This window comes from Puccinia triticina, chromosome 17A (genome assembly GCF_026914185.1).
Source record: "Puccinia triticina chromosome 17A, complete sequence".
NCBI lineage: Eukaryota > Fungi > Basidiomycota > Pucciniomycetes > Pucciniales > Pucciniaceae > Puccinia > Puccinia triticina.
The window spans coordinates 2,069,752-2,084,163 of record NC_070574.1 but is presented as its reverse complement, the minus strand read 5'-3'; the positions used below and the strand labels follow the sequence as shown (position 1 = coordinate 2,084,163).

At 49.0% G+C, this 14,412-nt stretch overlaps 1 protein-coding gene across 1 annotated transcript; it reads left to right on the top strand.

Moving 5' to 3' along the window:
- Positions 1–11,003: 11,003 nt before the first annotated feature.
- Positions 11,004–13,399, top strand: PtA15_17A170 (uncharacterized protein; the record flags this gene model as incomplete). The annotated part of the gene is made up of 4 exons (XM_053164258.1): positions 11,004–11,427; positions 11,505–12,496; positions 12,581–13,118; positions 13,197–13,399. 4 exons carry the CDS (start codon positions 11,004–11,006, stop codon positions 13,397–13,399), a joined length of 2,157 nt encoding a protein of 718 aa, XP_053028243.1.
- Positions 13,400–14,412: the final 1,013 nt, after the last annotated feature.

Below are 14,412 nucleotides of genomic sequence, written 5' to 3'. Positions count from 1 at the left end.
AAGCCAAGACAATATTCAAATTCACCCATTGTGATGATATTTTATTCAGTTATGGCAAGCAGGGTCAGCTTTCATGAATGACATCTTTTCCTGAGAGTTGCACAATCAAAATGGCCACCCAGATAGCTTCAATGAATCCTTTTTTCAAGAAAAATAATGAAGGGATGGGCAAAACCAAAAAAATATTAGTTCTGATGGTTCAAAAAAGGGAATGTTAAGCTATACTTGAGAAGAATTTACTCACCGTATTAATGGCAAATATAGGGCTAAGAGGCCTCCAGCAATGACAAGAAAGGTAATAACCATGCATAGCCCAACCCGCATATTGAATTCACCACAACAATGTGCATCCCAACAAGGTGCATCACAACAAGATTTAACCTGATTGTCATGGGTTTCTGATTCATGCTGACTCTACCGCTGGGGTGTGATGCCCTTGGAAGTTTCATCAACTTGTAGTGAGACCTGTGCATTTTCAGGTAAATCAATATCCGGGATACAAGACCCAGCATCCGGGTTGGATTGAAGATGGTTTTGATGTCCTGCATCCACTGTAATGCTTCTTTCAGGCTTTTAATATTCATTCCCAAAACAAGATCACAAACCCATCAGGCAATGTATGATCCCCATAATTGCACAAGGTTGGAAAAGATCAATGCAGAACACTTACATGGAAATTCTGGCCAGATGTTTCAATATTCAATATCAAATCACCCTTACTGAATGGCTTTTTACAGACAATGGGGGTGGAGCAGTGACTTGCAGAGCTCAACGGCTTTTGTGGACCCGCCAAGCTGGAGTATTGTTGAGTGTTTTCTAGTGCATGCTCTGCTCCTAAGCTCCCTCCAAGAAGTTGCTGCAAAAAAAATTAACCATTGATTGTCAGATTGATGATTGAATTGAGATCCAGAAACTCAAGATAAAAATGTGGTAGAATGCTTAACCATGAGCAGCGCCAATATTATCCAAGCGGCCATATCTGAAAATTGAAATCTGGAGATTTTGTTTATTATACGTAAGAAAATAATGAAATTTAAGAGGGCTGATGATGATATCTTGGGAATAATGTGAGTGGTTAATTGGGGTATTTATATCTTTCAGAGATCAATCTTCTCCCCCAGAGCCATTAGGGATGTTTTGAATGCCTGTGTAAATATTTATATGAAACCCCAATTGATATATACAGACAGTGTCAGCAAGAGAGGCTCAGCTCAGACTTGAATTTGTGATTACAGTTTCTTGCTGAAACCTGCTGGAATTATAATCTTAGTTTACAGGTTTTTCATACAGAAATTAAGGCAACAGCTTCATAATACAGAAATAAGCATCCAAAACCTGCCCTTGTTGGGGTCCTGCATTGAGGCAACTGGGTCAAAATATCAAAACTGTTTTGCAATACTGTCGAGATATTTACTAATACATATGTGTTAGGCTCACTCTGCTGGGTTAAATCAATCATCTGGATATGGATTCCCCACAGGCTCAGCCAAACCCCAAAATTAAGTTTCATCCCCTGGTGTTACCATTGTTGTTTTCAATTTACAGTTTTTTGGCAAAACCCTCCACCCCAAGGGTGGGCAGTTAAACTACAGTATGTTACAGGGGCCCTTTTGGATACCATAATTTTTTTTTAGTTATTCAAATGGTCCGCTTGAGTAACCTAACTTATTTTTTTGGATAATGTAGCGTAAAATAACCCTTTCTATTTTTTGTTTTGTTTTTTGTGTTTTTGGATACCGTACCTGCCAAGTTTTGCAACATACTTGCAAGATGAATTTAGCTTAGTGGTTAAGCCTTGCCTGTTGTGCAGGTTGTGGGTCCAATCCTCTGTGTAAACCTCTTTTTACTTGGCATTCTGGACTGTTTACCATCAAATTGAGCCAAATATGTACTCATGTTGATCAAAACAGCCATCATTTTTCACCTCTCATCCAAATTTACAGCTAATGGAGGACTTCCCGTCAAGTCTGTGAGCCTCCCAGATCTCAATTTACACACCCAAATTCTTAATTTTTGACAAAAAGGGAAATTTTTTCCTAGCCCTACAGTTCATTAATTTCATGTGCAATGGTTGAGTTTTTGATAGGTGTCTTAATTTAGGATTTAGAGAGGCATCTAGAGCTCTCTAAATGATGACGGGAAGTCATCCAATTTACCTACATTTGGCCAAAAAGTAATGGAACCCAGTTTGTTTAAACTATCTTCGTAACTTAAATAGGAAAAAACACCCCTTTTTCCCCTGCGGATATTGTCACTAAAATTAAGATATCTGTAACTGATGCATGACTTAACCTTTAAGTTTGTGTTACACTTACGTTCCCAAATACAGGTAATGTAACGGCCCACCCTTGCCCACACTGACCAATATACAGCAACTAGAGGCCAAGGCCGGTGTGCCGCTGCAGAGCCCACATGCTCAGCTCAACTCCATTTATGCAGCAACATTAATGTTGAGTTTTTGACTGTGGACCACACAAAAAGTGAAAAAATGAGCCTGAGACTCAAGAGAGGGCAGCAAGGTCAAGGAGCTCACCAGATGCGGCTCAAGATGGGGCGCAAAAAGGATAGAGGAGATGAAAGATTTCAAAGGACTGGGATGTTTTATTGCTAGAGTTAGACTTTGTACTGTAGCTATGTAACAACCGCTTTAACACAAACTTAAGTAAATATGAATGGCTCTGTTATTTACCTGGGAGCAGACGAATGTGCTGCTCTTTGACAGTTTGAGATGAAGGGAGAACAGAGGTGAAGTGCCGTGCCGGTCCCGAGTGGCTCGACGTTAGCGTTCTGCGCGTCATTAAGCTGGGTCAGCTATTTGCACTTGATAGAGTTTATTGTTCTCTCTTGGTGGGTGTCTTACGCTCTTAGAGCCTGCGGCAGTTATGATCCGTAGTGTTGGTTCTCAGCGAAACGGCAAAGGAGGAGCGCTACGTTATCTAGATTGATAGTGCGATTCTCTTAGCTCATAGTTTCGTTTTCTGAGTTCACATGATGCTTACTCACCGACTTTATCCTCTACACTTTGTGTGGGGTCGGTTCCAGCTGTTGTGCTCTTTTCGGCGTTGTCTAGAATTGACGATCGAGGCATTAGCACACGACTGGTTAGTGGTTAAAGTCAAAACATCTTTTGCTCACCTTTGGTGGGCGATGTTATTCTTGCTTTAAGCGACTGGGACTCGGGATTTACCGCGAGCTTGGGTTTGCTATGCGCTGGAGTCGTGCCTGCTTGCATCAAAGTTTGATGTGTCAGTTTTGCGACTCCGCGGAGCTTGTTTGGACTGCGGAATATGGTTTACTTTTGCTTACCATTTTCCGCAGCTGTTTGAGTTCCCGGCCGCTTACTCAATTTATGAGTTCGTGGCCGTTCACCTAGGCGTGTAATCTCACAGCCTTCCGTGCTTCGAGTCGCAAGATGCGAAGCAGGTCCCGGTATTTGAATGACTGAAAGGCTTGCCAGCGATCTTCTGATTGTCGTCCTCCCTGTAGGTTTTGTGAGGAAGTCTGCCGCGTTTTGAGTTGTCTTGACGTAAAGGACGATGATCAGGCCGACGGCTATGAGCTCCCGTACAAAGTGTAGCCGAATGCACATGTGCTTCGTCCTGAAGCTATTCTGTGAAGTTTCGCTCTTTGCTAAGTCGATAGCGCCGCGGTTGTCAATGAAGACTTGAATGGATGTTAATCCAGGGAAGACCAGCGTCTCATCCGCCAGGTTTGCAATCCAGGCCAGGTCGCGTCCAAGATCCGAGAAGGCTTTGTACTCTGCCTCGGTTGTTGAGAGCGAAACCGTTGGCTGTTTTGAAGACTTCCAATTTAAGAGATGGCTTCCAAGTTGAACTACAAATCCAGTGGTGGATCTCCGCGTGTCTGGGCAGTTGCCCCAGTCGGAGTCGACAAATGCTTTGAGTCTTGAGCCTTCTTGTTTCGCGTAAGTCAGGCCAATGTGTTTGGTACCTTTGAGGTAGCGGAATACCTGGATAGCTGCTTGAAGATGTTTTGTTCCAGGATGTTCGAGGTACTGGGAGAGAGTGCTGACTGCGTATGAGATGTCCGGCCTAGTGAGTATACTCAAATAGTTGAGCGAGCCGACAAGTGCCCTAAAGCTGACACCCGTCTCATCAAACGCCTTGAGCTCTGCAGCTGTTGCCTTTTTCAGGTATTCTCGCGGGTTCAGCGGGCAGGAAGCCGGGTGCAGATTTGTTAGACCAAATTCTTGCAGTTTCCTGTCGATGTACTGCGTTTGATTGACTTGGATGCCGTTGTTGAAGCGCTCAATGTTCATTCCTAGAAGGAACTCAGCTTCGCCCATATATTTGATTTCGAATTCCGACTCCATTTCCGCTTTGAAGACCTCAGGCCTGTCGCTGATAATAACCAGGTCGTCTACGTGAGCGAAGATCCAGGTTGCTGGAGTGTCCCCCGAGGCGGTACGCCAGAAGACGCAGGGGTCAGACAAAGCTGCTTTGAAGCCAAGAGTGAACAGAAAGTTGGACAGGCGCTTGTACCAGACCAATGGTGCTTGCCTCAGCCCGTATATGGCTTTCTTCAGCTCCAGGATGGAGCCAGGTGGGCACTCTAGTCCCGGAGGTGGTAGAAGGGTCACCTTGTCCTCTAGCGGGCAAGTTAAAAAGGCGCTGCGGACGTCTAGTTGGTGAATTTTCAATCCGTGGTTGACCGCAAAGGAGAGCAGGAACCGCAGCGACGCTGGTTTACCGGTCGGTGCGTACTTGGCTTCAAAATTCAGGCCATGTGTTTGCTTGAAGCCCTGTGTGCATATTCGCGCTTTGAACTCAACTACTTGATTTTCTGAGCCGAGTTTCTTGCGATAAGCCCATGTTGCTGGGATGGGGTCGTCGGATTCAACTCTCACGCGCACTATCCAAACTTCGTGCTTGCGCATGTTCTCGATTTCCTTTTCTTCCGCCATCTTCCACTGTTCTCTCTCCGACCCAGACATTGCTTGGTTGTGATTCTTCGGTTCAATTGAGACTGAGATGGTGTATGCCTGCTTTCGGTCACGCTTGCCAGTCACTATATTGCGCTCATCAATCGCGCTAATGATTTGACGCGAAGGTTGAGGGTGATCGTCATCCTCCCGCGGTGAACTTGTGTGCCTAGATGCTTCGACTGGAGAAGCTCTTCTGAGTTGATTGAGAATGGACCCTGTTTTGGTTTCTTCATCCTCATTTTCAGAGGCTTCATCGCCTTCTGTGTCAGCGGGGAGAGTCGGTTCTTCTTCCTCGAAGGGCAGGTCCGCCTCAGCCGCGAAGTTGGGTAGCCTGTCAATGGTGTTGACCAGCGGGTTTCGACGCAAGGGTCCGCAGGTCGGGAAGGTGCTTTCGTCAAAGTGAGCATGTTTGGCCGTGAAAACTTGCTTGTCATCCAGCCGACATATCTTGTATGAAGAGTAGTTGTTCTCATAGCCTACTAGCACTCCCTCCCATGATATCGAGTCGAATTTGTCCAGGCGTTTTTGTTTTGGCTTTACTACCCACACTCGGCAGCCAAACGGTCGAAAGAAATTCATGTTTGGTGTCACCTTGAACAGAAGCTCTATAGGTGTCTTCTTGCTCCTTGACAGAGAAGGCAAGCAGTTTGTCGTGGCTGTAGCGGTTCGAACCGCCTCGCCCCACCATTCCGGCGCCAGATTGGATTGCATAATCATGCACCAAGTCATTTCTATTATCGTGCGATTCGCTCGTTCTGCCAGGCCGTTGTTTTGCGGGGGATATGGCGGAGCTACGTTGTGGATTATTCCTGCTTCCTTGAGGAGATTGCTGAGCGAGGTGTTGCAGAATTCTCCTCCTCCATCGGTGATTAGTTTTTTCATGCTGTGGCCGGTTTGCTTTTTGAATAGCTTCCGAAACGCTTCTATAGCCTCAGCTGCTTGGCTTTTCTCCTTCAGAATGACCGTGTGTATGTATCCCGTATACTGATCGACTAACGTGAGAAAGTATCTGGCGTTGCCGTTGGTCGGAGGAGAGATGGGCCCAACTAGATCACCGTGGATTACCTCTAGAGGAGCATTGGCTGGCTTGAAGTTCCCGTTACAAGGAATGCGGGTTGATTTGCCCTGCATGCAAGCATCGCAGGCGTGGGTCTTTGTGCGGTCAAGAGGCGCGGGTAGTACAGTGGCAATTCGAGCTGAACTGGCGTGACCTAGTCGATTATGCCATTTTACAAAGTCAGATGGGGGCTTTGCGGTTTCCGTCAGAAGCCCGACAATTAAGTTCTCAGGGTCAAGCACTCCTTTTATCTCAAGAAGATCGTTGCTGGTATCCACCGCAAAGGGCTGACCGTCGTCGATTTTGACGGCAAAGCCTTCGCTGCCTTCCTGTATTAGTACTTTCGACTTCATCAGCTGTACAAGAGAGACGAGGTTCCGCGTAAGATTCGGGACATATAGGGCGTCCTTGAGGGTGAGTGTGCCGCCGTTGGCTAGCGGTAGAGTTGCATCGCCTCGAGCAGTAGCGACCAGATCGCCCGGTCCGCTCCCCGTGACGATTTCTATCGTGACTGGGTGTGTGCGCTTGAAGTAGCCGAGCGTTGTGAGCATGTGATTGCTTGCGCCTGAGTCCAAGATCGTAGTCTGATGCTGAGATGGGCTGGAGTTAGACAGATAACTGAATGATGGACGAATGTTACTGTTGTGTGTCGATGGTTCTTGAGGCTGGGTGGTTGTATGGTAAGATTGACCCTTGTCCTTTTCAGCTTTGCGTTTTTCCATCGCCTCCTTGAATTTTGAGGGGTGCAGGGTCCAACAGTCTTGTTCTGAGTGTTTTGCCGCGGGGTTGTGCTTTTCGCCGTAGCATTTGATAGGATTGTACTGCTTCTTCCTCTTGTTAGAAGCATCGGTAGCGAGGGCAGTTGGTGTTAAGGTGCTTGTGGGGTGTTTGGCAGCCTTTCTTTTCGTAGACCTCTCAAATCGGCCAACCTCTCTGAGCCGATTAATCACGAATTTTGGTTTGCCGAGCGAGTTTAGGTCTCCGAAAAGACTCTGCATCAGAAAAGGCCGTTTCTTCGTGATTCTACTGATGATGCTACAGCAGATAACGAAGTCGGGAACGACCATGGCCAGAGATTCAAATTTGGCTAGGCATTCTTCCATTCCTGCGATATAGGCGGCCATGTCGTCGTTGAATTGGGTGTCTTCCCATTTCGCCCATACTTCATAGCTGGCGAGTATCGAGTCTGAGGCGTAGACGGATTTAAACATTTGCCAGAGCTCGTATGGATTGCTCGAGTTGTTTTTCTTCACGATAGTGTTGAAAACTCCGTCCGTAAGATTTGCGCAAAGAAGGTTGGCAGCCTTCTGTGATTTGGCCTTTGTTCTTCGAGTCATATCGGGTAGGGGAGGTTCATCAATGAAATGTTTGAGATTGAATTCGGCGAGGACCATTCAAATCTTCTTTTCCCAGATTTCGAAGTTTTCGCCGGTGAATTTGGGAACTTTCATTGTTGGTTTCCCACCGATGGAAGAATCGCTAGACTCATTGTCTGAATCGGCCATCGTATCGTCTTACTCCCAGTCGAGTGATCCTAGAGGTGCTGCTTGAGCGTCGAGACTGTAAATCTGAAAGATTTCAAAGGACTGGGATGTTTTATTGCTAGAGTTAGACTTTGTACTGTAGCTATGTAACAACCGCTTTAACACAAACTTAAGTAAATATGAATGGCTCTGTTATTTACCTGGGAGCAGACGAATGTGCTGCTCTTTGACAGTTTGAGATGAAGGGAGAACAGAGGTGAAGTGCCGTGCCGGTCCCGAGTGGCTCGACGTTAGCGTTCTGCGCGTCATTAAGCTGGGTCAGCTATTTGCACTTGATAGAGTTTATTGTTCTCTCTTGGTGGGTGTCTTACGCTCTTAGAGCCTGCGGCAGTTATGATCCGTAGTGTTGGTTCTCAGCGAAACGGCAAAGGAGGAGCGCTACGTTATCTAGATTGATAGTGCGATTCTCTTAGCTCATAGTTTTGTTTTCTGAGTTCACATGATGCTTACTCACCGACTTTATCCTCTACACTTTGTGTGGGGTCGGTTCCAGCTGTTGTGCTCTTTTCGGCGTTGTCTAGAATTGACAATCGAGGCATTAGCACACGACTGGTTAGTGGTTAAAGTCAAAACATCTTTTGCTCACCTTTGGTGGGCGATGTTATTCTTGCTTTAAGCGACTGGGACTCGGGATTTACCGCGAGCTTGGGTTTGCTATGCGCTGGAGTCGTGCCTGCTTGCATCAAAGTTTGATGTGTCAGTTTTGCGACTCCGCGGAGCTTGTTTGGACTGCGGAATATGGTTTGCTTTTGCTTACCATTTTCCGCAGCTGTTTGAGTTCCCGGCCGCTTACTCAATTTATGAGTTCGTGGCCGTTCACCTAGGCGTGTAATCTCACAGGAGAACCAATGATGGAATTTCTCTGAGATAGGCTATGTTTAAGTAGACTGAATACACAAGGCTGACTTGTGGGAACAAATGAAAATGAAAAAGAATCAGGGTTGACAATTGAGCGGGTTCAGGCCACCCACGGGCTAGCCCGCCTCAGCCCGCGACTTAATTGGACAGGCCGCGCCGCGCCAAAACCTCAGATTTTGCTGTCCGGCACACACCAGTGTCTGCAATGAGACAGACCCAGGCTTTCCAGCGCCGCCTCGTTGGGCCAAAGCGGGTGGCCTGCAGGCAGAGTCCCCTGGTGGCCCACGGTTCAGGTACAAACACTCTCAAAAAAATGTATCTTTGGAGGAACCTAGGAGGAGATATGGTTTTTTGCAATTCTGAGTACATGTATTCAACTAGAGCAAGTACAAAATAAAATTTATAGAAGAGAATAGAAAATAAAGCAGAGTGTCACAAAGAAAGAAGAAAAGAACAGGCTACTTTTTCTTAATCCAGTCTTGAGCACATAAGAGTGCTTCCATGGTTTCTTTGCTCAGGTGGCTTTGACAGTCATCCAAGACATGGCCCCAAGTGGAAAAGGCTGATTCCAATGCCACAGAGGTCACCGGGGCCACCAAGATTACCTTGGAAAGCTTTGAAAGGGTTGGAAAGCAGGAGGCATTGACCTTCCACCAGCTCAGAATATCAAAATGTTTGTTGCTGGTTATGCCAACATTCCTCTCCTCATGGTAGAGATAAGTGCAGATGGCAGCAGCCAATGGCCATGGGCAGTGGCTGGTGGGCTAAAAAAGGCACTCCGGTTCTAAATATGAACTTGCAGGGTTGTCTCAAACCCAACTCCAAGACAATCTACTGGAGGACATTGGCTCAGGGGGTGGATTTGGCCTTGAGCCTCACCTGACATCTCCCAGGTGCAACATGCAGAAAAGATTGGAAAAGATATAAAAACAGTATGTGATTGCCCCCGGTCAACAAAACTAGAAATTTTGGAAAATGATCCGACAACTCTGCAAAACACAATAGCTTGTCAAGTTTCCAGCCTATCCTGAAGCATCAATGCAATCCTTGCACAAATTTGCTGGTTCACAGGATGCAGTACCCGGGTTAAGCTCAACGACCCCCACATGCGCGAAGAGTTTTCCGCAGCACCCGAAGCACTGGATACATGTTTTACAGCAGGTGCGCGATTTGCCACTCCGATCAACACCAATCCCGATCGATTGGTGCTGGGCGGGGTTCTTTGTGGTCGTGGATACGTACGCATCTACTTGGAGCCGATTCCGGAGCTCGGACCAGCTGTTTTTGCCATTCCCAGCTTCTCGAGTGAGCCGCGAGCCTCGTTTGGTCATGTTGCCGAGTCATCGGATGTGATGGGCTCATTGGATGGGTGGACCTCAATTGGCTCAAGTCACACCCAGAAACATGCCATTTTCCATGTCCAATTGAGCTTGTTGAGGGGTAGGTTTAAACCAGTGATTTCATGTGGATGACCCGGTCGTCTTGATGCACATTCCGTCTTTAATGGTTGTCAGCTGAGCGTTTCCGGCTGTGATGTGTACGTTAATTAACACAGCCGGTTGAACAACTATTCCATGTGCATTGTGCCGAGTCCTCCGGCGCGGGTTCATCAGTCAGTGTGAGGAGTGAGGTTAGGTTTTGGTAGCGAGTAGGGGGCTTGGCTGATTTTTTCAGTAGCCCCCCTCGAGCCTGCCACCTTTTCCGGCGTCCCTCCCAGTCCGCCCGGCTGCTTCCCCTTCCTCTCCCATCCATATCCTTGGTGCTCTCCCGATCCAACCAGCTGCCTTTTTCACCTTCAGAAGTTCGCTTTTGAATAAAAAGGAAAACAACCCCCAAAAAAAGTATTAAAATTCAAAAAATCTCGCAAAAAAAAAAACAGAATAAAAACAAAAGTAACAGTTTAAACTAGCAACAACCCTACCCTCACTTCCGCCCCCTCCCCCCCACTCCCGTCCCGTCTTCTCTCGACTGCCCGCTTTCTTGAAGAAGACCGCCGAACAGACCAAATAAAATAAAACCACCAAAAACAACACCAACAACACCACCACCAACAGACGACCCAACCCATCCTCGTCCGTTGTCCTTTGCTTTAGCAAGCATCCCGATCGGAAACTCGTCAGTCTCTTCATCTCTCCCACCGACTCATCTCTCTTGTCACTCTCAGCCTAGTCTCCCACATCTCCCTTGTAAACAATCCCAACCAAGCATCCCTTCTCGCTCCGTTCAGTCTCGCTAACTCTTGCTTCCCACCTGACTCCGATCGCTTCCAACCTCTGCGTCACTGTCCCCGCTACATCATCACCCAGTTCTCCGTGTAAGTCGATCACCTGCTTCTCTTTTCTATCTTGCCATTCTGCGATCTTCCATCATCATCCCGCCCCTCCAACGTGTACCGATAACAGGGGATCACCGGGGCGTGGCTCAACTGCCCCATCGCATCCCCACCACTCCATCCCACGCGCCCTCTCCGAGCCCCCTTTTTTGATCCATCTTAACTTACCTTTTCTCCTATTTATCTGTTGGTCTCCCTAGATAAAAGGAACTTGATCCGGTAGTTTTTCAAAAGAAAAAAAATCTACATACAAACAGTCGAACTACTATGTCTTCTGCCGTCGCTGCCGCTGCTGCTCCGAGTGAAATCCCTGGCTCCACCAAAGATACCAGTGCCCCAAGTGTTCAGAACAATGACGCACCGGTTGCCACCAATCCTCCAGCCGAACCCACTCCAGCCGGAGCACCCGCTGCCGCTCCGGCCGCCGCCGCTGCTGCTCCCGCCCCTGCAGCCCCCGTCCCGAACGCCTCAGTCCCCTCGTCAATCGCCACGGCTACCCCCAACGCCAGCCCTGCTAGCCAACCTAACACCTCGCTCTATGTTGGTGAGCTGGACCCAACAGTCACCGAAGCGATGTTGTACGAGATCTTCAGCATGATCGGACCGGTTGCCAGCATCCGAGTCTGCCGTGATGCAGTCACCCGTCGTTCGTTGGGCTATGCCTACGTCAACTACCTCAATGCTGCCGATGGTAAGCTGATTCCCCTTGAGCCACCTCTCCGTCTTGCACATGACATACACACACTGACGCTTGTGCCCCTTCCTCAGCCGAACGTGCGCTCGAGCAGCTCAATTACTCACTGATCAAAAACAAGGCTTGTCGGATCATGTGGTCGCAGCGTGACCCGTCCTTGCGCAAGACTGGTCAAGGCAACATCTTCATCAAGAACCTTGACGAGACGATCGACAACAAGGCCCTGCATGACACCTTTGCTGCCTTCGGCGACATTCTCTCCTGCAAGGTTGCCACCGACGAGCATGGTGCCTCGAAGGGCTACGGCTTCGTTCACTACGTGACCGGAGAATCTGCCGAGGCAGCAATCAAGGGCGTCAACGGCATGCAACTGAACGACAAGGTGGTTTTCGTTGGTATCCACGTTCCTCGAAGGGACAGACAGGCGAAGATCGATGAAGTCCGATCGCAATTCACCAACCTCTACATCAAAAACTTGCCCACCGAAACCACCACCGAAGAGCTCAACGAGGTCTTTGGCAAATTCGGTCCGATCACTTCGGCTGCTGTCCAGTCGGACGAACACGGCAAGCACCGTGGCTTTGGTTTCGTCAACTACGAAAACCACGAATCTGCGAGCAAGGCCGTCGACGCCTTGCACGACAAGGATTACAAGGGCAATGTCCTGTACGTCGCAAGGGCCCAGAAGCGGACAGAGCGGGATGCAGAGCTCAAGAAGGCCCACGAACAGCAAAAGTACGAGACGACTCTGAAATATCAAGGCGTGAATCTTTACGTCAAAAATCTTGATGACGAATACGACGACGAGAAGTTACAGAACGAGTTTACGCCCTTCGGCACGATCACATCCTGCAAGGTTATGAAAGACGACAAAGGAACCTCCAAAGGTTTCGGCTTCGTGTGTTTCTCTTCGCCCGATGAGGCCACCAAAGCTGTGGCCGAAATGAACGGCAAGATGTTGGGCTCCAAGCCCTTGTATGTATCGCTAGCTCAGCGAAAAGAAGTCAGGAAGCAACAGTTGGAAGCCCAAATGTCGCAGCGCTCACAGATGCGCAGCCAGCAAATTGTAAGTTTCGTCTCTTGTCTCGTCCACCCAAGAAAGAAAGATCGTTCCCAATCACTAACCAACAACCCGTTTTTGGACATGTAGGCCGCTGCTGGTATCCCTGGTGCTCCTTACGGTGCGCCACCGAACCCGATGTACTTTGGAGGTGCGGCTGCTTACCCACCACACGGTGGCCGAGGGATGATGTACCCGCCGAACGGAATGCCCGGCGGAATGCCACCTCGACCTCGCTATGCACCCCCAGGACAAATGGCCCCGATGGGCATGCCCGGCGGCACACCATACCCACCTCATCCGCAAGACTACCCGGGCTACCCTGTCGGCGGGCCGGTGCCTCCGGTGGGCGGCATGCGAGGTATACCCGGCCCTCCAGCCCATCTCAGTGGCCCTAACCCGCCCAACTTCCGCGGCGCTAACGGCGGGCCCATGCCTCCCATGAACGGCCGCGGTCCCGCTCCCGGATCCAATGGCCCTGGCCCCATGCGTGGCGCTCCCCAAGGCCGCGAGGGCTATCCTCCTTCGGCTCTCTCCGGCCGCGCCGTCAGTCACCGGGTCTCAGATCTCGCGCCTGTCGGCCTGAGTCCCGCCGCTTTGGCCAAGGCTAGTCCCGCCGAACAAAAACGTATGCATCTCCTTTTTATCCCATCATGTGTGCGATCATAACCATCTTATGTTGACTTTTTTTTTCGGTTGTTTGCAGAAATGCTCGGTGAAGCTCTGTACCCGCAGATCGCCGAGAAGCAGCCGGAGAAGGCCGGAAAGATCACCGGCATGATCCTCGAAATCGAGAACGCCGAGCTCATCCATCTGCTCGAGAACCGGCCGGCATTGGACGCCAAGGTGCAGGAAGCCGTCCAAGTCTTGGACGAGTATGAACGCAAGGACGCCAAAGGCGAATTCTAAACCAACCTCAATCCATCCATCTTTCCAATCCTTCCAAACTAGAAGAAACAAACAGTAATTACTAAGAAGGGAGAGAAAAAAGAAAAAAAGTAACGGACCTCTCCCGGCTTGTTGTGTTCCCTAATAGAGTGTCTTGTGTTCATGTAATCTGGTCCTTGAAAGACTGTGTGAATCGATCGAATCTTGGGTGGCTGGTTGTGTGGACCCCTGCCTCCACCCGTCCCTTCCTTACACCACCTCTTCCTCCTCCCATCATCCTTCTTCTCTCTCTCCTACACACACACACACAAAATCGACCTGGTCTACTCGAAAACCTCCCCGTTTTCTTGGGAGCCCCTCTCTTACCCCCCCCCCCCCACCCACACCCCTCTTTGTTTTTACGCTTCTTACTCTTTGTTTGTTTCTGCTTCGTCGCTGGCTTGTCTTTTCTCACAATCAAAAGCTCTTGTCTCCTTCCATCGAGCGCTCGAGCGCCGACTTACACCCCCCCCCCCCCCTTTGACTTTCGGGCGTCTTTGTGGGTCGGTTGGGGGTGGCCGTGCACGTCTCTGATAAGGAGGTGAGCACAGCTGGAGCTATAGACCAGGAATGAGGATGAGAAGATATGAGAATGATGGCGGTGATGTGGAGAGAAGAGAGGGGTGGTGGAAGCTACATAACTTAACACAAGTCCCCTCCTTCCGAGGAGGCGCGAAGCGCCTCCGAAGGAGGGACGTGAATATAATGTCCCAAATCTTGCGTGAGCGCAACCAGCCATTTGGCTGGGGAGGGCATTACAACCCCCAAATCACCCACAAGCGCTCTGATTCTGGTCACGCCTCCCAGACCATTGAAAAGCTTGTGATTTTTTGGTATATGTATAACGGCCCTCAAAGCTCCACATTTCCATAGCATTAGGAAACTGTGGGGATGGATAAGTATTGGGCATTGGAGTGATCCGCCCAATGCAGGCCCAGATAAACTCTTGGATCAATCCGCTCCTTATGGCATAAGTAGCAAAATGCATACATCAT